General features: G+C 45.9%; 3 protein-coding genes across 8 annotated transcripts in view; 1 reads left to right on the top strand and 2 right to left on the bottom strand.

Moving 5' to 3' along the window:
- The window catches only part of Vps16 (VPS16 core subunit of CORVET and HOPS complexes), a 36,861-nt gene extending 33,698 nt beyond the window's left edge, over positions 1-3,163 (bottom strand). The window contains exon 1 of the mRNA XM_004661469.3: positions 2,775-3,163. Coding sequence (XP_004661526.1) covers positions 2,775-2,827 — 53 coding nt within the window. The 5' untranslated portion in view covers positions 2,828-3,163. The remainder of the gene's footprint in view (positions 1-2,774) is intronic.
- Pced1a (PC-esterase domain containing 1A) overlaps positions 2,575-25,097 on the top strand; it is a 28,915-nt gene continuing 6,392 nt past the window's right edge. The window contains exons 1-8 of one of the 6 annotated variants that reach the window (XM_045157855.1): positions 2,575-2,745; positions 3,692-3,836; positions 4,480-4,559; positions 4,659-4,897; positions 4,985-5,135; positions 5,223-5,469; positions 7,653-7,922; positions 8,237-8,607. In XM_045157855.1, coding sequence (XP_045013790.1) covers positions 3,713-3,836; positions 4,480-4,559; positions 4,659-4,897; positions 4,985-5,135; positions 5,223-5,469; positions 7,653-7,922; positions 8,237-8,484 — 1,359 coding nt within the window. In that variant the 5' untranslated portion in view covers positions 2,575-2,745; positions 3,692-3,712 and the 3' untranslated portion in view covers positions 8,485-8,607. Of the gene's footprint in view, positions 2,746-2,941; positions 3,387-3,425; positions 3,837-4,479; positions 4,560-4,658; positions 4,898-4,984; positions 5,136-5,222; positions 5,470-7,652; positions 7,923-8,236; positions 8,608-25,097 lie in introns of those variants that run through there. The other 5 variants (XM_045157854.1, XM_004661467.2, XM_045157853.1 and 2 more) reach the window with 5 other exon arrangements.
- Positions 24,300-24,782, bottom strand: Tmem239 (transmembrane protein 239). The gene has a single exon (XM_004661466.3). The coding sequence runs from the start codon at positions 24,753-24,755 to the stop codon at positions 24,300-24,302; it is 456 nt and encodes a 151-aa protein (XP_004661523.1). The 5' UTR covers positions 24,756-24,782.

The following is a 25,097-nucleotide window of genomic DNA, read 5'->3' as shown; positions in this document are numbered from 1 at the left end:
AACTCTTCATTGGTAGAACAGTTCTGGATGGAGTGAAACCCAGGAAAGGTATGGCTGAGGCAAACAAAATCACTTGAGTAGAAGTCATAGAACTGTGAAGCCAAGTAGCACTTAAGTCACCCTAGACAGCTGCAAGAACTATGATACATAGGAGACCACTGGGCCAAAACTTCCAATCAGTGAGCAATGTAGTCTGAGAAGTGAGCAATGACACAGACAAGGAAGAAGAGCCAAGCATAAAAGAACATTGTAGGGCTTACAGGAGTAAGCCTCAGGGAGTAAGATCACATCCCAAAAGCTTTTGAGGTAAAGAAGCTCTCCGCCACAGGGACTCAAGCTGTGCCTCATGGGTAGAACAAAAGGCAACCTCTTAAGACTTCATGAAGACAGGCCATATCCTCAGTGGAGAAGGCTAGCTATTTATCTTTCTCCTTCATTCCCAGGTCTCAGAAATGAACATCTCAGAAGCAGCAGCAATAAAAAGAACTTGAATTCTAATGCCAGGAAACTACTAAACCTAGTAGTTTCGATTGTCTCAATTCCAGAACCTGCAAGAATCAATAATGAAATCCCCATGGCTATGCAGGTGAACTGCTGGAGAACTGTCCATCATGCTGTGAGGAGCCTCGGTGTGCAACAGGATGGGGTATGGGAGAAATACGTCAGGTATAACCTTAAGGAATAATCCCTAAATACCCAGGCCCTAATTTGTTATTCCAGAAACTCCTGGCCTCCAATCTGTCTCAAAACTTAATACTACTCAAGGATTCTTGGATGGTGTTGGTAGGAACATGGTATAGGAGAAATGTAAATAACTGCAATATAACTCAGTAATTCTATTACTGGGGATATACCCAAAAGAATTGAAAAGGGAAGTAGAATCTGAAGGAGAGTTTTTGTTTGTTTGGTGTGTGTGTGAGGGATCAGAGCCTCTCACCACATACTAAGCATGCACTCTATCACTAAGTGAAAAGACACTTTTACATTTGCATTTATGGCAGCATTATTTTCTATGGCCAGGGGCAAACAGCAACACAAGTTCCACTGGTAGAAGAATGGCTATGCAAAATGTAGCATATGCACACCCAAAGGAATATCATTCAACTTAAAAAAGAAGAAAATTATGACAATGATATAACAGGAATGAATTTTGAGGACACTAAGTTAAATACAACCCCCCCCCCACACACACACACACAAATGTTACAGTTTCATTTAAGAGGTTCCTACATTACCCAAACACAGAAATGTGGAGATGTTTATCTAATGGATACAAGATTTCAGTTTTGTTACAAGAACAATTTACTTTTTAATTAATTAATTATGAGAAAGAGAGAGAAGGCACACCAGGGCCTCTAGCCTCTGCAAACAAACTCCAGATGTATGCACAACCTTGTGCATCTGGGTTCACATGGGTCTTGGGGCCTGAACCTGGGTCCTTCACCTTGACAGGCAAGCGCCTTAACTGCTAGGCCATTACTCCAGCCCAACAATACATTTTTATTTTTATTTATTTATTTGAGAGAGAGGGAGAGAGAAAGAATGGGTGCACTAGGGCCTTTAACTACTGCAAATGAACTCCAGATGCATGTGCCACTTTGTACATCTGGCTTACATGGATACTGGGGGAATTGAACCTGGGTCTTTAAGCTTTGCAGTCAAATGCCTTAAGCACTAAGCCATCTCTCTAGGCCACATGAACAATTTTGAAAAGCGGTTGCACAACACCATAAACACACTTAAAGTTATTAAATGGTACTTCAAAAATGGCTAAGATAACAAATTTTATGTATATTTAACCACAATTTTTAAAATGTTTATTTAAAAAGCAAATCAAAACACAACTACAGTACTAAAATAATCTCTTTCCTTCTAAGCATAATTTTAGTAGTAGAGTCCTTCCCATTATGCATGAAGCCCCTAGGCTCAAACCCCAGCATAAACTGGGCCCATACCTGCAATCTCAGCACTTAGAAGGTAGAGGCAGGAGAATTAGGAGTTCGAGGCAAACCTGGCTACATGAGGCTTTGCTCTAAATCAATAAGTGAGGTTCCCACAGAATGAACTGCAGGCTAGTACAAACATAAAAAGTAACGAAATTTCACACCATAAGGGTATAATTCTGTGCAGCTGGAACACATGACTTGGGTAGGAGAGTGGCTGAGGTTCAAGTAGAGCCCACTGGGGAAGAGACGGTAAGAGCTAACCTATAGAGGAATGTTTCGCATGCAGTTTGTACTTGAGCTCACCTTAGAAAGAAGGAACGCTATTGGGAAATGCTAATCAGGATAACTATGGGATTGGTTCAGACTTCAGAAAGATCCATGGTTCAACTCCCAGGAGAAGGTTGCCCCTACTCCAGGGTTCTGACTCATTCTGCCCAAGACTGCCTGGCGATTCGCCCCCTTCTCCCAGCTTTGATCAGTACTATTACCCCGCCTGCTATGGCGATCCCGCCCCCTCGGGGAGCCCCTAACGTTTGATTTCAGGCAACACTTTCCGGCAGGAAACTGGGCACTCGCTGTCGCTGCGAGCGGCCTCCCTCAACGTGATTTGCGCATCCTTCCGGAGGCCGACAGACCTCGATTTGGGGGTGGCTCCTGCGCTCGCCTCAGTTTCCTCTCCTGGAGCAGGGCAAAGGCTGGCTCGCCGCTCGAGGAAAGCCGCGCCTGGCGGGCGCCAGCACCCCTAGGGACGAGGTAGAGCGACGCTGGGGCCGTCGGGAAACTTGCTGAAGGGAGAAAGGTAAGCTGGGCAGTGGCGGGATGGCTCACCGGTAAAAGGCAGAGTCCCCGAGCGGGTTCCAATTTGCAGTGTAGCAGTCCATGTCTGGGGCAAGCAGTGGCTAGGCAAAGCTGAGCCGTCACCCGCCCAGCGCTGGCTCCAGGCCGGCACTTCCGCTTCCGCCCGTCTAGATCACGTGAGAGACCGCCTCGGCGGCCATCTTCACTGTGGGCAACGGCACTTGGTCGTCGTCGTTCCCGCCCGCCTCCGCCTGCACCCGGGCTCTGAGTCAGCCCGGGTAGACTCGTCCCCTACTCCCTTGGGGGCCCACCTTGACGCTGGCTTGTCCCCGCCGGCGTTGGGGATCGCCCTGGGCGGGCCATGAGTAACCGGAAGTGGGAGCTAAGAGTGTAGCCGCCTCTGGCGCCGAGGGCCGAGGCGCGCTGGAGGCCAATGCGAGGCACGCATGGAGAATGCCCGGCGTCAAGCTGCCCAGCAACAGCTAGCCCGGGCCCAGAGGCTCTGCCGGGCGGGAAATTGCTCAACCTCCTGCTCTCCGGCGGCGCGGGAGTATGACGCCTGACCAGCAGCCTGCTGCGGGCTAGGCGCGCGGTGAGCCGGCCTGCCCTGCACACGGGCGGATCCCTGGAGCACCGAACTTGGTAATTGGCGCGAATGGGCGCGCGCGCATGCGCAGGGAAGCGGCTGGCACGTGGCGGAGCTCAAAGGCGATGCCACGGGCTAAGCGCCATCGTGTCCAGAGGCTTGTGGGCCAGGTAACCTTGTACTTCCCATGCAAGTGTGACTGAGAACTGTGTCGCCATGGGTTCTGCTATGCGGTCCCTGCTTCCTCCCTCTAACTGTGAACAGCCTGAGAGGGGCCTGTGCTGGTCGCGCCCTAGAGCGGCCCTGGGTTTGACTTACGCTATTTCCAGTCCTCTAGCAGTTTAGTGGCCTCTCCCTGCAGCCTGCCGTTTTTAGTGGCATCATGGTCTTCTGCCTGAAAAACGAGGTGCCACACCGCCCACCGCGAAACGCCATGGCCTACTTCCAGGCCTCAGAAGTTCAGCAACTGCTGCATAACAAGTTTGTGGTCATCTTGGGGGACTCCAGTAAGTGCCCCCTCTAGATTGAAGCTGTCCATCCCCACACTGCAGTCTTTCCTGTCTACATCCTGTATCTCCATCTCATCCTTTTTATTTGTCTGTTTGTTTTTGCTTCTCAGACACTTATAGTTCGTAGCAAACCCAAATGTGACCCTGCTTTTTTGTTTGTCTGTTTGTTTTTGCTTCTCAGACACTTATAGTTCGTACCATCCTTTTTATATCTACTCCTTAGTCCATTGGACTTACCTTTTCATTTTACCCTTTTTATTCTACACACACTTTCCACAAATGAAAGTCCTGGCAGATGTCACGTGTGCTTTTTGGCCCATGCTTGCCTAGCATCTTCTGTATCCCTCACAACCCTGCTTAATTTCCTTAAAGGAAGCAGTGGGTTTTGTTGGATGTCCCCAGCGTGACTTGGCCAAGTTAATTATGCCTGGTGGTGCTGGGTACTAAGTTGGAGGAGAGGAACACACCTACAAAGAACAAAAGGTGGTGCCAGGGCTTTTGTCTTTCTTTCTGCTTCTAAGTCAGCATTCCATAGGACTGGTGTTGGGCAGTCCAGCCCTGGGTAGCTTGAGGTCTGGACTTGGGAAGAGCTGAAAAGGGCAAGGACTGCCTCAACCTTGGGATCTCTGTTTCCCTGCAGTCCAGAGAGCTGTGTATAAAGATCTGGTGCTTCTCCTCCAGAAAAACTCGCTGCTTACAGCTGCCCAGTTGAAAACCAAGGTGAGAGAATACCAGCAGTCATGGGTGGGTACAGATCCTGGCCTGGAAAGGACCCTCACTGGCATGGGTCTGACCAGCGGGGTTGGGGTGGGTGGGCAGGGGGAGCTGAGCTTTGAACAGGACCGACTGGTGGCTGGGGGCCAGCTGGGTGAGCTGCACAACGGGACACAGTACCGAGAGGTCCGCCAGTTCTGCTCCAGTTCTGGCCACCACCTTGTGCGCTTCTATTTCCTCACTCGTGTCTACTCGGAGTATCTTGAGGACATCCTGGAAGAGCTGACGTATGGACCTGCCCCAGACCTAGTGATCGTCAACTCCTGCCTCTGGGATCTTTCCAGGTTCAGCAGGGGTAAAGGGAAATGCTGGTTGGAGGTGGAGATATGGCTCCACTCCTGTTCCTTGCCTACCTATGTGTTACCTGACAGGTATGGCCGCTACTCGATGGAGACCTACCGAGAGAACCTAGAACGAGTATTTGTGCGCATGGACCAGGTGTTACCAGACTCTTGCCTACTGGTGTGGAACATGGCAATGCCCCTGGGAAAACGTGTCACTGGGGGTTTTCTCCTGCCAGAGGTAAGTGACTGGAACCCCTCTAGATAAGGGATGGATGGATGGCTAGTAGATAGGGGACCCTCTTAGAGGTTCCACTTTGTCAATTAGCTGCAGCCCCTGGCAGGCTCTCTGCAGCAGGACGTGGTTGAAGGGAACTTCTACAGTGCTACACTGGCTGGGGACCACTACTTTGATGTCCTAGATCTCCACTTCCATTTCCGGCATGCAGTACATCACCGTCATCGAGATGGTGTCCATTGGGACCAGCATGCACATCGCCACCTCTCACAGCTGCTCCTGGCCCATGTGGCTGATGCCTGGGGTGTAGAGCTGCCCAAGCATGATTATCTCCCTGGTAAGCTTTGCCACGGGGGGGTTGGGGGGGAGGGTGGATAGTGATGCCATAGTGTCCTCAAAGTGCAGGAATGCAGAGTGAGAATCCCTTGAAGAATTGTGGGTTGTGAGTGTTCCTTCCTCACTTCCCCGGGATGGTTAGATCACAGGAACAACATTTTAGTCCAAGTACTAGCTCTTTACAGTCTAGCTATGTAGTCCCCTCAGGTACTTGAATGAGCTCACAAGCAGGGGTGTATGTCCAACAGAGGAAAAGGAAAGAAATGGGAATACTTGGTTGGGAATTGGGAAGACAGAAATGGAGGAAGAGTGTTATAGGCAGCCTGGCAAAGGCAAGAAAGCTTACCTGCTGGGGGATAAGAAGGATTCAAAGTCAGCTGGCAGGTTGGTTAAGAGAGACATAATGTAAATTGTAGGGTCTCTGAAGGTCAGTCTCATGGTGATAGGTCTTATAGACAGTGTCCCATAGCTTTCTCAGCTCAGCTTCAAGGTCTCAGTTTCACTGGTCACAGTTAGTATAGCTCTCTTCTGGCCCCATTCTGGTTACTGGTGTAGACAGGCTGTCATCACATCTCAGCTGAGATGGTCTGTGCTACAGATCATTTCCTTGCTAGTCTCCCAGTCCTTGCTCACAAAAGGGCATCATGGCAATTTTCACATCTGCTTCTCTCCTGCATCTTGGCCCAAAGACCAGTGTCCTGCCTTGCTTGTGACAGCTCATCTTCTCCTCAGCCCAATGTCTATCACAGGTGCTCTGTACATAGTACCAAGAGGATAGATAGTGTTTGTTGAATTGTAAGCATGAGTCATGCTAGAAGCTATTTGTTGCTGCATTGGAGGTGGGGGCACAGAGAGGCCAGGAATGTCATAGAGCCAGACTGCTAGGATCTGTTACCTAGGAGTTGGAACATCAAGGTGATAGGTTAGGATTTGAGTTTTGTGTTCACTTCATTTTCTTGGGGGTTTTGTGATGATAGAATGAGTCCCCAATAAAGAAAAGGACATAGTAAAGGTTGTGAGGCTAGTTTGTAGTTACTAAAAGCAATTAAAGAGTATGAAAATTGCCCAATGTGGTGGCTCATGTCTTTAATCCCAGCTCTCAGGAGGCAGAGGTAGCAGGATTGCCATGAGTTTGAGTCCACCATGAGACTACATGGTGAATTCATTCCAGGTCAGCCTGGGCAAGAATTTAACTCAAATGCCTCCCCTGAAAAAAAACAGACTGAAAATTAAAGTCTTCAAAAGGAACATTTGATTTCAGGTAGAAGGATGAGCTAGTGAGTTTGACTAAGGCAAATCTGTTTGAGGTACTGTGGAAACGGAGATTTGGAGTCAGCATTACCCATCAGAGGTGGAAGTGAACAGCATGTGTGTGAACCATGCAGGAGACAGCAGAACAACACATTCTTTGGATTGACAGCAAAGAGGATGGTGGGGAAGCAAGGAAATGAGGATAGAGAGGTACTTTCAGGGAAAACAAGGTTCAGTCAGTAATATCATATGACTGTTTGAAAGAAAGGACCTTGTTAAAATTCATCAGTGAGCAGTTATATTTAGTAGGGAAAGTGTTGAAGGCATGATGTGTGGTCAAAAGAGGCAACGGGGGGCTGGAGAGATGGTTTAGTGGTTAAGGCGCATGCCTGCAGAGCCAAAGGACCCTGGTTTGATTCTCCAGATGCACATGGTGGCACATGCATCTGGAGTTTGTTTGCAGTTGCTAGAGGCCCTAACGTGCACATTCTCTTCCTCCCCTTTCTCTCTCTCATAAATGAATAAATTAAAAAAAAAAAAAAAGAGGCAATGAGCAGCAGTTGTGAGGATGAAAACAGGGCAAAATGTTCTTTGTGATAGTTTAGAAGGAAAAGGGATAATGGGAGGAAGGACTTATCTGTTGATCTCGGAGGAGGAATTGGAGAGAGGAAGGAACTGAGCAAACAGAGGAAATAGGCTCAGGAGGGGAGAGCATGAGACCAGAACACAGGCAGATGTGAGAGGCAAGAAAAAAGTATATACCTTGTCCTCACCTGAAATGAAAGGCAATGAGGGAAGCTGGGCACAAGGTACACCTCCAGCTTGTTAGCCTTATTTTCTGGGAGTATGGAGTAGAGTTCCAGAAGTGTAGATAGCCAGAGTTTAGAGCAGCTTAATGTCCCCCACTTACCTAAACAATCATCCCATTCCTAGACCCGTGGATTAAGGACTGGCCAGAGCTGGAGCATCCATTCCAGGGAAGCTGTAGGCAGCCCCCAGACTTCAGGGAGCAGCTGACCTTGCCTCCACCCTCCCCTTGGCCTCTTCCTATGTCTCTTCCCTACCCACTTCCTCAACCCCAACCACCTCCTTTGTTCCCACCCCTGCCCCAGGATGCCCCTTTTTTCCCAGTTCATTCCTTCCTACCCCATGAATTCTTCAATTGTAAAGCAATGGAGGACTTCTCAATGCCACCCAACTTAGGTAGGTACCTCTGTAGCCTCACACATACCTCTCCAGCCTCGCCTTGCACATCTCCCCATTCAGTCTCTTGTGCTTAAGTGAGCTGAGTACTCTGTTGGGTACTCTGTTTTGGGTTTAGTCGTAATAGTCCATCTTAGAATAGCATCTATAAATTCATTAATCCACTTGCTAATTGTCACAGTGTCCTAGTCTGGTGGTAGGGGAAGTGGAGTCCTCATATTGCAGATGGGGAAACAAAAGCCCTGAGGAACTCACACTGGAGGAGCAAGATCCTGGTCAGAAACCCACTCTGATAATGACTGGTTCTTTTGTAGGATATGACCTTGGAGTGAACTTTGTGCCTGGCCCTCTGCCACCTTCAGTCCTTGGCCCTGCCTCCAGTGGTCAGCACCAGGGCTCAGTGATCCACCGGGGCATGCCACGCTGTGTTTCCAGCAGCCCCTACCATGTACCAAGGATGGGAAAACCCAGTAGGCAGCGGCTCAGACACTCAGACAGACTGATCCACACATACAAACTGGCTAGACGGGGACATGCCCATTCAGGGACATGGCCTGGGTAGACTGGATCTTGGGCTGGAGCTTGAGGTGCCAATAGCCCTGCAAGGCCTGTTTGGCACCCTAGGGTACTGGACTAGGGTGTTCTTGTCCAATGCTGTCATTAATAAAGGCATGGAAGGACAGAGTGACATGTTCCTGTTTAAGAGAATGAGTCTCCCAAATGACAGTCTTAAGAGTTGGAGAAGTTGTCTCTGAGCTGTCTCCAATCTTGGGCCATTGGCCAGCACTACTTACTAATCATTGAATGCACTCTGCTAAGACTCATTTCTACCTTTATGAGAACACATCTACTTTATAAAGATCCCTAAGGGGTCACCTATTGTTAGCAGCCCTTTGAGACAGGAAAAATCAATGGCTGAGTTGAAATTGTATTTTTTTTAATTTTTTTTTATTTTTATTTTTTGGTTTTTCAAGGTAGGGTCTCACTCTAGCCCAAGCTGACCTGGAATTCACTATGGAGTCTCAGAGTGGCCTTGAACTCACAGCAATCTTCCTACCTCTGCCTCCTGAGTGCTGGGATTAAAGGTGTGCGCAACCACACCTGGCTTTGAAATTGTATTTTATATGGAATTTTGGAACTGACCAATTATCCCTCCCAATTGTATAGTTGTATGTATGTTCAGTATTCATCTATTCCTTGAGGTACACACACACCTTGTTATGTATAATTCTTGGCACACAGAAGACAATAAGTTGGTGGAACCAAGTAAGAAGCTCCCAAATGGAAGTGGAAAACAGTTACAGTCCTCTTATTGACTTGATATAATGTGCAGTGGGAACAAAGCAATGCTATCACCTCTAATGGTGGGAAGCGAAGGAGATGATGAAGAAATCCAAGGTGGGTGCAGGGCAGGGGCGGTGGCAGAGACTGACAAACAGGATGTGAAGTAAAGAAAAGCAGGTACAGGATCTCTGCTGTGAAATGTGGCAGGGGAGGATGGAGCATTGTGAAACGGGAGCAGAAAAGGTAATGTAGAGTAGATGGAAAGCATGATAGGGTTGTTGCATTAATTTTCAATTCTTGTCAATGAAACCTTGGAAAAGGACAATTTTGCATTCAAAAGGAAATGAGCAGACTAAAAAGTATTCACCATGGCTAACAAGGTGTTATTCTCAATGCAAATGAAAGGAAGGTTCAGAGGAACCAAGACACTGAAGGCACAGTACCTGAGACAAACATGCTTGACTTCCTTTGGTATAAACAAAAGTGGAAGGAAACAAAGATGAAAAAGCTCTCTTGTTTTTACAGAGATGAGAGAGTTTATTATTACTATTATTATTTTGGTTTCTCGAGGTAGTCTCTCACTCTAGTCCAGGCTGACTTGGAATTCACTATGTTGTCTCAGGCTGTCCTTGAACTCACAGTGATCCTCCTACCTCTGCCTCCCAAGTGCTGGGATTAAAGGTGTGTGCCACCACATTTCCTTTGCAAAGATTTTTTCCATTATCACCCCCCATCTAGCAGCCCTGTTCAGTTGCATCCAATTTGCTCAATCTCTTATCACTTCTTTATGTGTTTTCCTTCTCACACCCCTTTGCTCTAGCCAGACAATTTTTAACTAATGAATTAATTTTTAACATAGGCTATAGTATGTTCCTTCCCTGAGTTCCCATTTCCCTGATTGCCCTCCTCAGTAGGGCCTCTGTCTCTTGCGGGGGGGGGGGGGGGGGGGGGCCTGCCTTGTGGCTCTTCCCACCCCTCTCTTCCACAATAGTCCCTGAGCTTTGGCAGGTGTATCCAGATATTTTTTGTTCATTTTTATTTATTTATTTGAGAGTGACAGAGAGAGAGAGATTGAGAATGGGCGCACCAGGGCTTCCAGCCACTGCAAACGAACCCCAGACGCGTGCGCCCCTTGTGCATCTGGCTAACGTGGGTCCTGGAGAATCAAGCTTCGAACTGAACCAGGGTCCTTAGGCTTCACAGGCAAGCGCTTAACCACTAAGCCATCTCTCCAGCTGTATCCAGATATTTTTATATCTGTGATTCTGGGACTTCGCAGTGACACTGGATAAAATTGTACCTAAACTGATTTGCAGGAAAAAGCAGTATGAGTTACCCACTTCACTGGGCATTCTCTCCAAGTATTCTTTTACCTTCCCTTCAGAACCTTTCCAGGGTTTTCTGCTTGTTTCTTGAATTCTGAAAGTGAGAATCCCCATTTGTGATGCATTCTATAGACAACCTTGAGATGGTTTAATGAATGAGCTCAATATCCAAGCACTGTTCCTCTGGTGGTTTCCATTGAGGTTTCAAAATCTGTAATATCAACCCTTTGGTCCTTAATTTTCTTATATCCCTTTAAAATTTCATAAAACAGGTTATTAGGGTTTGTTGTTTTTTGTTTTTTTTTTTTTTTACTTTTAAAAGTTATCCTAAAACAAAGAGATAAATTATTTTACTTTTGGTTGTCATGCAATACAAAATAGCTTCAAATTTGGACTCCCAAGTTACAGATTTTATTGTCCTACCTGGAAAACAGGAGACTTAAACACAAGCCATCAATTGCATTTTAATTATCTCCTGGACTTTGGGGTGCAGCAATGGTGAAAGTCTTATGTTGCCAAGTGTAAAACCCACGACTATCTAGTAAAGCAGAACAGAACTCAGACTTGAAAAGAATACATTCAGTGTCTATTCCTTTGCCATATAAAGGTGTTCCTAAAAGAATAGAAAGTGTATGTGTACTTCAATTGGGATACCAGCCTCTATTTTCCAGGATGAGAATTTGTTTTAAGAAAAATTAGTATTAATTTTTCATCCCATCCTCCCCAAAACAAAACATTTAATGTGAACTGGAAGTTTCCCAGCAAATCTGGGTAACTTAGGACTGGGGATATAGCTCATTTGAAAGAGTGTTTACCTAGCATGCATGAACCCTGAGTTTGATACCCAGCACTGAATAAAACTGTGGTAGTGTATTCTTGTAAGTCCAGCAATATAGAGAGAGGCAAGAGAATCATAAGTGCAATGTTTGGCCAGTGCTTATTCTTTGTTTCCCTCTCTGCTTGCAACTAAGTAAATTTTTTAATTAATTTAATTTTTTATTGACAACTTTTATAGTTGGAAACAATATCCCATGGTAATTCCCTCCCTCTCCCCACTTTCCCCTTTGAAACTCCACTCTCCATCATATCCCCTCCCCCTCTCAATCAGTCTCTGTCTTATTTTGATATTATGATCTTTTCTTCCTATTATGATGGTCTTGTGTAGGTAGTGTCAGGCAGTGTGAGGACATGGATATCCAGGCCATTTTGTGTCTGAAGGAGCACGTTGTAAGGAGTTCTACCCTTCCTTTGGCTCTTATATTCTTTCTTTCACCTCTTCCACAATGGACCCTGAGCTTTGGAAGATGTGATAGAGATATTTCAGTGCTGAGCACTCCTCTGTCACTTCTTCCCAGCACCATGGTGCCTTCTGAGTCATCCCGAGGCCACTGCCATCTGAAAAGAGAAGCTTCTCTAACCAAAAGTAAGAGTAGCATTAACATATGGGTATGAACATTAAGAGAAGTGCTTACTGAAGTTGGGTGTGGTGGCACATGCCTTTAATCCCAGCACTTGGGAGGCAGAGGTAGGAGGATCTCTGTTAGTTTGAGGCCACCCTGAGAATACAGAGTGAATTCCAGGTCAGCCTGGGGTACAGTGAGACCTAACCTCATAAACAAAAAAAAAGTGCTTACTAGGAAGTTTGGTGAGCATAGTATATACATTTAGCCAGACACCAGCAGAAGTTACACTCCTAGGGCTCATGACTACTCCTGTTGTAGGTTTTCAGTATCAGGGATGTATTCTCTCCCATGGAGTGGGCCTCTAGTCCAATTAGAGAGCAATTGGTTTCCCCCATAACAGACAGGTCACTATTGCACCTGTTGGCTCATTTGGCCTAGCTGGCCAAATATAAAGCTTGCAGTGTCCACTCTTGAGTATCTTCACTGGTGATTTCTCTCCCATTGAACTGCATATGCAGATAGCTTTTTCCAGCTGTCAGCTGCTCTACATGGAGGAAGTTTTCAGCTCAGCTCTGGCAGGATTTATCAGTGACTTTGCAGCCTAAGTATGTGGACTCTTTAGCAATAGGGTCTTACCATCTATTCCTGGTGGGAAACCAAGGGCCTTGGCAATCACCTGTAATGTTTTGGGGTTATCAGGAACCTCCCTGGCCAACAATTCACTGGAAGGTATCCCATCTCTGGCAATGAAAATTTTCTAGTAATAGTCAATGGCTTCTGAGTGTTCCACTGTCCAAAAAAGTAGGTTTCCATATGACTTATTTATATCCTCTTAGATTTTGATTAGCCCTCCCTGTACCTTTCCTTTACTCTATCTTTTCCCCTGACCTCACTTAGGTCTTTTCACCTCCATTAGTCTGTTCCTCTACTTACATATATACAATACCATCCTATTAAGTACCCCCTCCCTCCCTTACTGTTCCCTTTAAAATAATGCTTGTGTGTGTGTGTATGTATGTATATCAATATGTATATGTGTGTGTGTGTATATAAATAATTTTTTTTGGCATTTTGAGGTAGGGTCTCACTCAGGTCCAGGCTGACCTGGAATTAACTATGTAGTCTCAGGGTGGCTTAGAACTCACCATGATCCTCCTACCCTCTGCCTCCTGAGTGCTGGGATTAAAGGCGTGCGCCACCACGCTCGACTAAAATATTTTTTTAAAAAATGAAATGTACAGGGGGTTGCAGAGATGACTCAGCAGGTAAAGGCATGTGCTTACAAAGCCTGATGGGCTGAGTTTGAATTCCCAGTACCCATGTAAGGCTAGGAACAAAAAGTGGCACATGCAGCCAGAATTCATTTGTAGTGGCAAGAGATCCTGACATGCCTCCCCCTCACAGACCTACACATGTAAATAAATAAAAATATTAAAAGAAAAGAAATGTACAGAAATGTTAACATGTGCCTCTGGGTTAGTCTGAGGACTAAAAAAACTGACATTCTCCCGTATGCCAAGATAGAAACCTCACCTATGCAAAAGAAGGTTAGAAGAAAATGAAAAAAAAGAGTAAATAACTTGCCATCTATTACTTTATCCAATTCCTTATATAGACTGTATTCAGTTTGATATTGGAGTACATCTAGACATGAAATAGTGAAAATATAATAGTTCTGTTTCATTTTTAAATATTTTATTTTTATTTATTTGACAGAGAAAGAGGGAGAGAGAGAGAATGGGTGCACCAAGGTTTCCAGCCACTGCAAATGAACTCCGAACTCCAAACTCGTATGCCCCCTTGTGCATCTGGCTAACGTGGGTTCTGAGAATGCAACCTGGGTTCTTTGGCTTTGCAGGCAAATGCCTTAACCACTATGCCATCCCTCCAGCCCAGTAGAACTCTTTCTGATCACAAAGGGGGTGGGAATTTTTGCTAAGATGTGGTTGACATACTTCTTTTTTTGGTTTTTTGAGATAGGGTTTCATGCTAGCCTGGGCTGACCTGGAATTTACTATGTAGTCTCAAGGTGGCCTAGAACTCAAGATGATCCTCCTACCTCTGCCTCCAAAGTGTTGGGATTAAATTAGGTGTGTGCCTCCATGCCCAGCTACATGACATATTTAAAATGAAGACTTAGGGCTGGAGAGATGGCTTAAGGGTTAAGGCACTTGCCTGAAAAGCCTGTGACTTCAGGTTCAATTCTCCAGAGATGCATGTGGTAGTGCATATGTCTGGAGTTTGTCTGCAGTGGCTAGAAGCCCTGGTGTGCCCATTCTCTCCTTCCCTCCCCCCTCTCTTTCAAATAACTAAAAATAAAATACACAGTATGTTTATATATCTGTGAAACCATCATCACAATCAAAATAGCCAAACTTCTCCTTTATAATTTCTCCCTTGTGTCCCTCACCACAGCTTCCTGGTATCTTCCTGCTATAGTCCTCAAGAAACCATTGATACTGATCTAATTTCTGTTACTACAAATCAATTAAACTTTCTAAAATTCAGTAGGTGCCTTTAATCTGGCTTTCTCATTCAGCCTGATGAATAGGATATAAAAATCATTCCAGTTTTAAAGTTTATGTGTGATACTGTGTCCTTGTAAAATATTTATAACACTTAAAAGTTAAGGAGCTCTAAATCAAAAGTGGCCACAGGGCTGGAGGGATGGCTTAGTGATTAAGGCATTTGCCTACAAAGCCAAAGGACCCAGGTTCAATTCCCCAGCACCCTTGTTAGCCAGATGCACAAGGGGGCACACGTGGCTGGAGTTCATCTGCAGTGGCTAGAGGCCCTAGTGTGCCCATTCTCTCTCTCTCCTCTCTCTCTCTCTCCCTCCCCCCACTCTTTCTCTGTCAAATAAGTAAATAAAAATAAAATATTTTGTTATAAGTGGCCACAGAAATCAGATTTTTCCTATATAATTCTCATGTAAGCTAGGATTCCAGGACAATGGACATGGGAATTTCTGGTTTTAGTCACCTTTACTAAAAGGAAATACTTCTAATTTCTGAAATTGAGCATTTTTTTAAATTACTGTAGACTTTTTTTTTTTTTTTTTTTTGAGGTAGGATCTCTCTAGCCCAGGCTGACCAGCATCTACTCTGTAGGTCTAGGGTAGTCTTCAACTCACAGTGATCCTCCTACCTCAGCCATGTACTACTATGCCCAGCTACTGTAGAATTTTGTGTTTTTTGAGGTAGAACCTCACACTAGCCCAGGCTGACTTGGAACTAGTTCTGTAGTCCCAGTCTGGCCTCGCACTTACAGCCTCTTCCTCCATAGTGCTGGAATAAAGGTGTGCATCACGACACCCAGCCTACTATAGATTTTTTAAAAATATTTAATTAAACTAATTAAGAGAGGGGAAGAGAGAGAGGCAGATAGAGAAAGAAAGAATGGGTACACCATGGCCTCTAGCCACTGTAAACCAACTTCAGACACATGCGCCACCTTGTGCATTTGGCTTACGTGAGTCCTGGGGAATAGAACCTGGGTCCTTGGGCTTTGCAGGCAAGCAACTTACCCACTAAACCATCTCTCCAGCCCAACTGTAGATTTTTGATGATTTACCATCCTATTAAAAACATTCCTTTCCATACTTAGTTTATTAAGTTTTGACCATGATGTCAAATGACAAAACTGCTTTTCTGCATCTATTATAAGGACTAATTGTGTTTATACAATGAGTTAACATTTTTGTTTCTTTCATTAAACCACTTTCATGTTTCTGTATATGCCACTTTTGTATTCCTGAGAAAAAAAGAACCCCAGGGCTAGAGATGGCCTTTGAAGTTAAGGCGTTTGCATGCTGTTGTATCTGTTAGTAGTTTGTTATGTTTTACTAGTATATTATAACCCATTAGATGTAAAGAAAACAGTTTATTGACATTTGAGTTGTTTCTAGAGTTTGGCTATCATGGACAAATATTTTTATTCTACTCTTGGTAGACAGATACACACATTTCACATTGTCTAGTAATCTCAATTTATAGAGCTTTTTTTTTTTCCCAGCCAGTCCACTCAATTTGTTTGGTGTTTCATCCTTCCTGATTTCATAAGACATGGTATTTTGTATTTGTTTCTCATTTTCACTTTTGCTTATGCAGTTTCTAGGAAAAGGAAATACCATCTTTATCCCCTTCAAACTGAACAACTTATTTCCTTTTGAAAACCAGTAAAGCAATTTTTAACATTTAAAAAACAGCCTAGGGCTGGAGAGATGGCTTAGCAGTTAAACGCTTGCCTGTGAAGCCTAAGGACCCTGGTTAGAGGCTCGGTTCCCCAGGTCCCACGTTAGCCAGATGCACAAGGGGGCGCACGCGTCTGGAGTTTGTTTGCAGAGGCTGGAAGCCCTGGCGCGCCCATTCTCTCTCTCTCCCTCTATCTGTCCTTCTCTCTGTGTCTGTCACTCTCAAATAAATAAATAAATAAATAATTTTTTAAAAATGCTGCTTTAAAAAAACATCCTAAATCATTTGCTTGCAAAGCCTGTTGGCCCATACTCTCACCTGTTGTGCCCACTCTCTTTATCTCTCTGTTGGCAAATAAAAAAAAGGTTTGTTTGTTTATTTGTTTTTTCAGACAAGCCCAAAAGTTTGGCTTCTTTCTTTGTGTGTAAGAGAGAGAGAATTAACATGCCAGGGCCTCCAGCCACTGCAATTGAATTCCAGATATGTGTGCCTCCTTATATGCATATGAGACCTTGCATGTTTGTGTTGCCTTGTACATTTGGCTTTCATAGGATCTGAAGAGTCAAACATGAATCCTTAGGCTTCACAGGCAAGTGCCTTAATCACTGAGCCATCTCTCTCATCCACATGTTTTTTAAAAATAAAAATAAGGGGGCTCAAGAAATGACTCAGTGGTTAAAGTGCTTGCCTACAAAATCTAACAATCTGAGTTCAGTTCCCCAGTACCCATGTAAAGCCAGATGTACTGGGTTCCCTGGCACACCCTTTCTTTCTCTGTCTCTTGCAACTAAATATTTTTTTAAAAAAAAAAATGGGGCTGTGAGGGCTTGAGAAATGGCTTAGCAGTTAAGGTGTTTGCCTGTGAAGTTAAAGGACCCAGGTTAGATTCTCCAGGACCCACATAAGCCAGATGCACAAGGGGCACATGTGTCTGGAGTTGGTTTGCTGCGGCTGGAGGCCCTGGCGTGCCCATTCTCTCTGTCTCTCTTCTCTCTCTCTGATTGTAAATAAATAAATAAAAAGAAAATATTTTTTAAAAATGGGACTGTGAAGCCAGAGGACACAGGTTTGATTCCCCAGGCCCCATGTAAACCAGTTGCACAAAGTGGTGCATGTGTCTGAAGTTTGTTTGCAGTGGCTGGAAGCCTTGGCATGCCCATTCTCTATGCCTCTTTCTCTCTCTCTGTCTTCAGTCTCAAAAATATAAAATATTTCTTAAAATAATAAAAAACAAGATCAGGCATGGTTGTGCAAGCCTTTAATCCCAGCACTTAGAAGGCAGAGGTAGGGAGAGCGCTGTGAGTTCAAGGCCTCTCTGGAGACTCCATAGTGACTTCCAGATCAGCCTGGGTTACAGTGAGACCCTACCTTGAGAAACCAAAGCCAAAAAAAAAAAAAAAAAAAAGCAAATGAATAAATAAAAATAAGACCTAGAGAGATGACTTGGTGGTCAAGATGCTTGCCTGCAAAGCCTGAGGACCCCAATTTGGTCCCCCAAGACCCACATAAGCCAGTGGCACAAGGTGGTGCATGCATCTGGAGTTTGGAGTTTGTTTGCAGTGGCTGGAGGCCCTCATGCACCCATCCTATCTGCCTCTCTCCAATAAATAAATATTTTTAAGTAAAATACAAGAGCCGGGCACGGTGGTGCACACCTTTAATCCCAGCACTGGGGAGACAGAGGTAGGAGGATCACCATGAGTTCAAGTCCATTCTGAGACTACATAGTGAATTCCAGGTTAGCCTAGGATAGTCAAATAATAGCCAAAGTAATGACATATCAAATGAAACTATTAAAAGAGATATTACAGCCATTCAACATTTGGGGCCATTAGAGAAATGCAAATTTAAAAATATAATGAGAGTATCATCTGCCTATGGGAATGACTTAATTTTGTTTTTTTCAGTGTAGGGTCTCACTCTAATCCAGACTGACCTGGAACTTTACTCTGTAGCCACATACTGGCCCTGAACCCACTACAATCCCACAGTGCCACAGGGAATTGTTGAGACACACACGCTAACATGGGTGAATTTCCCATTGTTTTGAGGTTAGTCATAAGAAGACAGGTCAGGAAATATGGTGAAAACAGCATAACTTTCACAAATTGGTAATTTTAAACTATATTGTTTTATTTGTGTGTGTGCTATGGCACTCTGTGTGGAGGTCAGAAGACAACTTTGAGGTGTCTGTGCTCCACCTTCTGTGATACAGGATCTCCGGCCTCTGCAATGAATTGCCAGACTGCAAAGGAACATCAGGCTAGCTGGTCCGTGGGCTTCAGATTCTCTTGACTTCCATTAAGCATTGGGAATCAAAGATGCATGTGCCACATTGCATCCAGCTTTAAGTGGGTACTGAGGAATTTAACCGAGGCCAGGGTTTTGCAAGCAAGCATGTTCAACCACTGAGTCATCTCCTCAGCCCCAAATTTATTATTATTTCAGTGCTGGAGGCCAAACCCCTGACTTCACACATGCTAGCTAGGCAGGAACTCTACTACTGGGCTACATCACCAGCCTCAAGTTTTTTTTTTTTTATTTTAAAACTGGAAAATACTTGAAAGGTAAGGAAGCAAAAGGTTGTATTCCAAAATTAAACAGAAATAAGCTCAACAGAAAAAAACATCTTTGTGTATGTGTGTGTGTGGGGGGGGGGGTGTGCAGATTCAGTGATCAGAGGGGAATGTTCCTCCACTTGTTTCTGTCGGATGGAGTCTCACTTAACCCAGAGCTGCTGGTTTTGTGTTCAGACTGGCTGACCAGCAAGCCCCACAAGGTACTGGCGTGGTGGTGCATGCATCTGGAGTTCATTTTCAGTGTCAAGAGGCCCTGGTGTGCCCATTCCCCCATAAATAAAAAATAAGGTTAAAAAGTTGGTTGTGGCTGTGCGTGGTGGCACACGCCTTTAATACCAGCACTTGGGAGACAGAGGTAGGAGGGTCTCAGTGAGTGAATTCCAGGTCAGCCTGGGCTAGAGCGATACACTACCTCGAAAAACAAAAAGGTGGTGTCCAGATCCTGAAAGACCCTCACTACATAGTTCTTTCCTTCAGGAGGAATGGGGTAATACCAGACCAGAGGTGGGCCAGGAGTCAAAGACCTCCAGTAGGTTATTTTGACCTTTCCAGCATTCTCATGAGCTGTGCTCTCCTACCTTGGGTTTCTCTGGCCCGCCATGCTCTAACCCCCAGCCTCAACCATACAAGGTACTTCTAGTGCCTCCAAATTTCAACCAACCTTGTAATTCCCCCCCCCCCCCCACGCACATCCACGGCTGCGCGGAGGTTCCGCTCCCCCGCCCCATTCCAGGGCTTCCTCCCGCAGGCCGCCTCCCTCTCCCGGAAGCCCTCCCTCCTTCCGGGTGGCGGAGTCTCGGGAGAGCCCTCTCCCCGCTGGCCCTGTAAATTACCCTGTGCTGACCCGCTTCCTCCTAGAGGTAGATACCTTTCCTACTCGTTCCCCTCAGCCAGAGGGATGCCCCATCTCCACAAGTGCCACCTCGCAAAGTAATGCTCCCCATACAGTGGCCTTCGGAGCCCTTCCACATCCAAACTGCCTGCTCTTTGTCCCTTGGGGCGAAAGCAAGTCCTATTGGGCGCACCCCCACACACACCAACACCCTACTCCAAAGTGCCAGGATAAGTGGGTTTGATGTGGATCCGCTCTTAGAATCAAGGCTACTCGCAGCAGGCACCTCCTCTGTTTTTTAAGCCCTCCCTGCCTGTCCTGTTTTTCTGACTAGGACAAAAGACTGCTGGTTTCTTAGCGTTTCACTCCAGTCCCATTAGGTAAGGCACTAAGGTGAGGTAGGGAAGGCAGGCACACCCATGCAGCAGCCCAGGTCACCGGAGGAATGGGACAGCTGTCTCTTCTTGCCCCACATCTGGAAAATCTTAGAACTCGTGTGTGTCCATTCTTCATAGGGTTACAATCTTTAAGCCTTTTAAGTTTACATGGATGTTAAAAGGAATTTCAGAAGTTACGCTGGTATCGTCTTTCTTTTCTTCAAGATCTGTCATTCCCATTGGCCTGCCCCTAGTTGTCCATGCCATTCTGTTTATCTTTTGTTATCTTGAGAAACAATTGTTTGGTTGACATACATTTTAAGTTTGTACAAAAGGAATTGTATTCTTTCTCTTTCGCATTCTAAGATTTTAAGACTGATCCAAGTAGCTTTTGTCCCTTCTAACTGCTGCCTCCTCTCCCTAAGTGCTCCCCCCATGCTGTGCACTTCTCATCTCCACACTCTGATAAGCAACAGTGCAGTGATATCTTAAAACATATTCCCTATACAGTATTTCTCAAACATGATTATGCACAATTACCACCTGGAAATTTTGTTAAAATGCAGGCCCTGACTCAACAGATCCAGGGTAAGGCCTGAGAACCTGGTTGGTTGGTTGGTTGGTTTTGTTTTTTGAGGATGGAAAAAGGTTGAGGCAGGGTCTCATCTAGCCAGGCTGGTCTGGAACTCACTATGTAGTTGAGAATGTTTTTGAACTTAAGTATTGGGATTTTAGGCATTTACCACAGTGCCTGGTTTATGTGATGCTAGGAATCAAACCCGGGGCTTCATGCATGCTAAGCACTCATTCTGCTAACTAAGCTACACTCCCCAGCCCTCAAGAGTCTCTATTTCTAACTGCTTCCTGGGCTATGCCTGCCTATACTGCTGGTTCTGGAACCCTATCTTGAAGAAGACGTCTCCGTGGACCACTGAGAACTCATTTTGAGTTGCTGGGTCATAGGATATGTGTATCTCTCACTTGGTGGGTGCTGCCCATCTGCTTCCCAGGTGGGCGGTACCACCCTACCTCATACCAGCAGGGTTAGAGGGTGAAAAGCATATATTTATGTGGGGAGAAAAGCCTTCTCTTTTGTTACTGTCTGTACCTGTCCCCTGTCATCCTGTGCATAAGATCTTAGCCAAAATGCCCAAACCTCCTGTTCCTTAACTAAATGGGCCCAGGTCTCCAGAGTGGTGTCCCTGTCCAGAAATGTGTGACCAAGTCAGTGAAGTATCCGGGCAGGGTGTTCCGGTCTCTTCCTACTGCAGACACCCTTGCGGTGTCAGCCCATGGCACATTTTGTTTTGTTTTATTTTGTTTTGTCTTTTGTTATTTTCCAATGTAGGGTCTCACTTTAGCCCCAGCTGACCTGGAATTCACTGGGTAATCTCAGGGTGACCTCAAACTCATGGCAATCCTCCTACCTCTGCCTCCTGAATGCTGGGATTAAAGGTGTGTGCCACCTCACCCAGCCCATGGCACATCTTAATTGGCTTGACTCATTACCTCCCTAGACCTAGGCTTATCTCTGACAGGCACCATAGGATCTTCAGTTAGGTTGTTTATTTCCTCAATCCCATAGAGCTTTCCTTTTAGTAGCTTGTTAGGATGAACTGGGACTCCAACAGCCTGGCCTTGCCACTGGCAAGTGCTATACTGAGGCTGACAATATAGTCACAGCCTAGGTATAAGTGGGGCACAAAGAGATAGTCCAGGCACTTGGTCTGCACACCAGGGTCCCATGGCATGCATCTTTCTCTTTGTCTAACCCCATAGGAAAATGAAGTTCAGAAAGGGTTAGCTTAGCAGGACTGGTGATGAAGCTCAGCTGGTACAGTGCTTGCCTAGCATGCATGAAGCCCTGGGTTTGATCTCCAGAACCAAACAAACCACATGTAGTGATACACACCTGTAATCCCAGAGCTTGGGAGGTGGAAATAGGAGGATCTAAAGTTCAAGGGCATCCTGTACATATTCGAGGTCAGCCCAGAATAAATGAGACCCTATCTTAAAACATGGCAGGAGTCTGGGAGATACTCAGTGGATAAAACACTTTCCATACAAGCATAAGGACTTAAATTCAGATCCCCAACACCCAATTAAATGCCAGGTTGGCATGTTATCTCAGTACTTAGGATGTGGTAATGGGAGATCCCAGGGCAAGCTGGCAAGCCCTGGGTCAGGTGGAGAAGAATCAAGGAAGACGCTTGCTATCAGCCTCTGGCTTCTATATGCATTCACACATACACAAGCACCCACACATACATGCACACCACATACACAAAGAAAAAAAAAGGAAAGGACTGGGTGTGGTGACACACGCCTTTAATCCCAGCACTTGGGAGGCTGAGATAGGAGAATTGCTGTGAGTTCAAGGCCAGCATGGGCTAAAGACCCTACCTTGACAAAACAACAAAAGAACAGATTTAGCAATCTCTTCCAAGACTGTGGAAGTAAACCTAGGGATTCAAACTCAATCCCACTAAGTATATCATGGTAACCACCTCCATGTCCTTCCTTGTTCTCTATACTAGGACACAATTCAGAGAGAACTACAAAGAAACAGGCAGGAAGAACTGGGCTTTAAACAGTGAAGCTGAATGTATCTAATCAATGACATGTAGGGTGACAAGATCACAAAATTAAAGCAAAAAGTTTAGCCAAAATGAACTATGATTCTAGGGCCTGGCCCCCCAGGGTTGGATGATCCAAGTGGGAGAAGAAGAGTCTGTGGTCTAGACCATCAGAAGCAAGGATTGTAGGTATAAAGTTGGAGTGAGGGACTGGGAAACATCAGCGAGTGGATGGGGGACCAGTGGGCTGATACTGGCCTGGAAAATTACTCATCATATCTATCCCTTCACTTGTAACCAATACCCAATATTTCGTGTGGAGTCAGCTGTTGTGTGAATGGCCAGACTCAAGCATCAGGGATGCCACCTTCCAGAGCAACCTGGGATGTAAGAAGTTTGATCAATTTGGGCAATCCTGAGCTATGTTTTCCCTACACACCAAGTCCCAGCCCTAAACATGTCACAACTAGTATAGTTCCTCATCTTCTCAGTTTCAGGTTTCGTGAAACATGACCTTTTACATCTTGTCCACACCATCCATCCTCTGTTTGCCTTAAAAAAAAACAAAAACAAAAAAACAAAAAACACCTTTTTTTCAAGGTAGGGTCTCTCTCTAGCTCAGGCTTACCTGGAATTCACTATGTAGTCTCAGGGTGGCCTTGGACTCAAAGCAATCCTCCTACCTCGGCCTCCTGAGTACTGGGATTAAAGGTGTCTAGCCTTCTTGCTCTTTTTGTCTGGCTTCTGATCAGAAGACATTTTGAGAATATAGAATATTGTTGGAGCTCAAAGCATCTTAACTGGTCTTTGGCTTTACCAAGTACTTTGTAAATACAGATCATATTGCCTTTATAGCAACCTTGTGAAAGAGTTGAGACCCACTTAACACTGACACTCAAAAGAATGAATTGACCAAAGCCACACCTTGAGTGGCTGAAAGGGAACTTGCTTTTCCACAATATACTTGAAATCCGTTAAAGAATAAGTAGGAAGGGCTGGAGAGATGGCTTAGTGGTTAAGCGTGTGCCTGTGAAGCCTAAGGACCCCGGTTCAAGGCTCAATTCCCCAGGACCTACATTAGCCAGATGCACAAAGGGGCGCAGCATCTGGAGTTTGTTTGCAGTGGCTGGAGGCCCTGGCATGCCCATTCTCTCTCTCTTTCTCTCTGTGTGTCTGTCGCTCTCAAATAAATAAACAAAAAATTTAATTAAGAAAAAAAGAATAACTAGGGACTGAGGGGGAGGGTAGCATAGGCTGAAGTGTATGCTTAGCATGTATGAAGCCTTGGGTTTAATCTGCAACACGGAGGAGGGGAAAGGAGGGAGAGAAAAAGAGAGAGAAGTGAAACTCACTACCCTGATTGTCCCATTTTGGGGTGGTGAGTGAGATGAAGTCTCCAGGATTGTCCAGCCTAGCTTTCTGTCAGTGGGGACCCGTTCTAGAGCTGGTGATCCTCCTGGAAATGGAATGAGGGTGTAAGTTCTCAGCAAGGCTAAAGGTAAGAATACTGAGAAGCTGTGGCAAAAAGATGCTGACAGTTGCCAAGGGAGCCCCAATGGTGTTACCACATCCATATAGATTCAGTGGTTTGGTTAAGTTCTGCTCCTGGCTAAGCCATCTGTTCCTTTTTTCAAAGCCTCTGGCCCCTTACACCAGCATAGGTTTAAGGTAGGTGCCTAGAGTTCCCAATTTGTGTTTGTGACTAAGGGTCTGGGACCTGTTGAGGGTTCCACTGGCTTCCCTCTCCAAAGGGTTGGGGTCCTTGGCTAGGACTCAACAGACACAAGCAGTGGGATGGGGTTGCCCTTCTATTGGTCCACATTCTGAGGATGGCCTGGATGAGCCATGGAGGTGAGGAGGCCCACGAGGCTCAGTACCATGGAGAAGAGCAGCAGGAAGGAGGCGATGAAGAGCAGAGCAGGCAGGGCACTGACCACTAACAGCAGGATAGCTGGCAGCAGGTGGCTCCACACCACAGTCACCACAGGCCACAAGGAGCTCAGCAGGTGAGAGCCGGTGGTGAAGAGTGCGTGACACAGCATTAGTGCCAGTAGCAGGTAGAGTATCCCCTCCAGACCCCACAGCATACGCTGTAGTGGCTGCCGCCAGCCTGACGTGATCCACCACTGGGTCCAGCTCCGGGGAATGTGGTATGTCCACCAGTGCACCAAGTCCTGCCTGGTGACCCAGGCTGACCAGGGCACTGCCCGCTGGGGCCCCTCGCCGGCCCCGATGCTATCTGTCTCCACTCGTGGCTGCTGCATCACGGCTGGTGCACCTGTGGACAGGGCCAGGCTAGCTGCAAGAGCTGCCTCAGAGATGCCCAGTTCCTCTGGGCGGGTGGGGGTGCAGGAGTGGGAGGACATGAACATGGACAGGGTGGGGCTTTGATCTGGGGCCTAAGACTTACCTTTGGGCAGAGACACCTAAGTCATGATGCTTCCTGCTGCACCCAGGCTGGCCTGGCAGCCAGATCCGAGCCTCCACTCTCACTCACCCCACTATCCCCAAAGCAGCCCCATTATGACCCGGCCCGGGGTGGGGTCTAGCCAAGAGAGGGAGCCACTGTCAAGTGTAAGGCTCACCAGAGTCCCTTTCCATGGCTC

Source organism: Jaculus jaculus, chromosome 8 (assembly GCF_020740685.1).
Source record: "Jaculus jaculus isolate mJacJac1 chromosome 8, mJacJac1.mat.Y.cur, whole genome shotgun sequence".
Taxonomy (NCBI): Eukaryota; Metazoa; Chordata; class Mammalia; order Rodentia; family Dipodidae; genus Jaculus; species Jaculus jaculus.
This window is presented reverse-complemented; position numbering and strand designations above follow the sequence as displayed.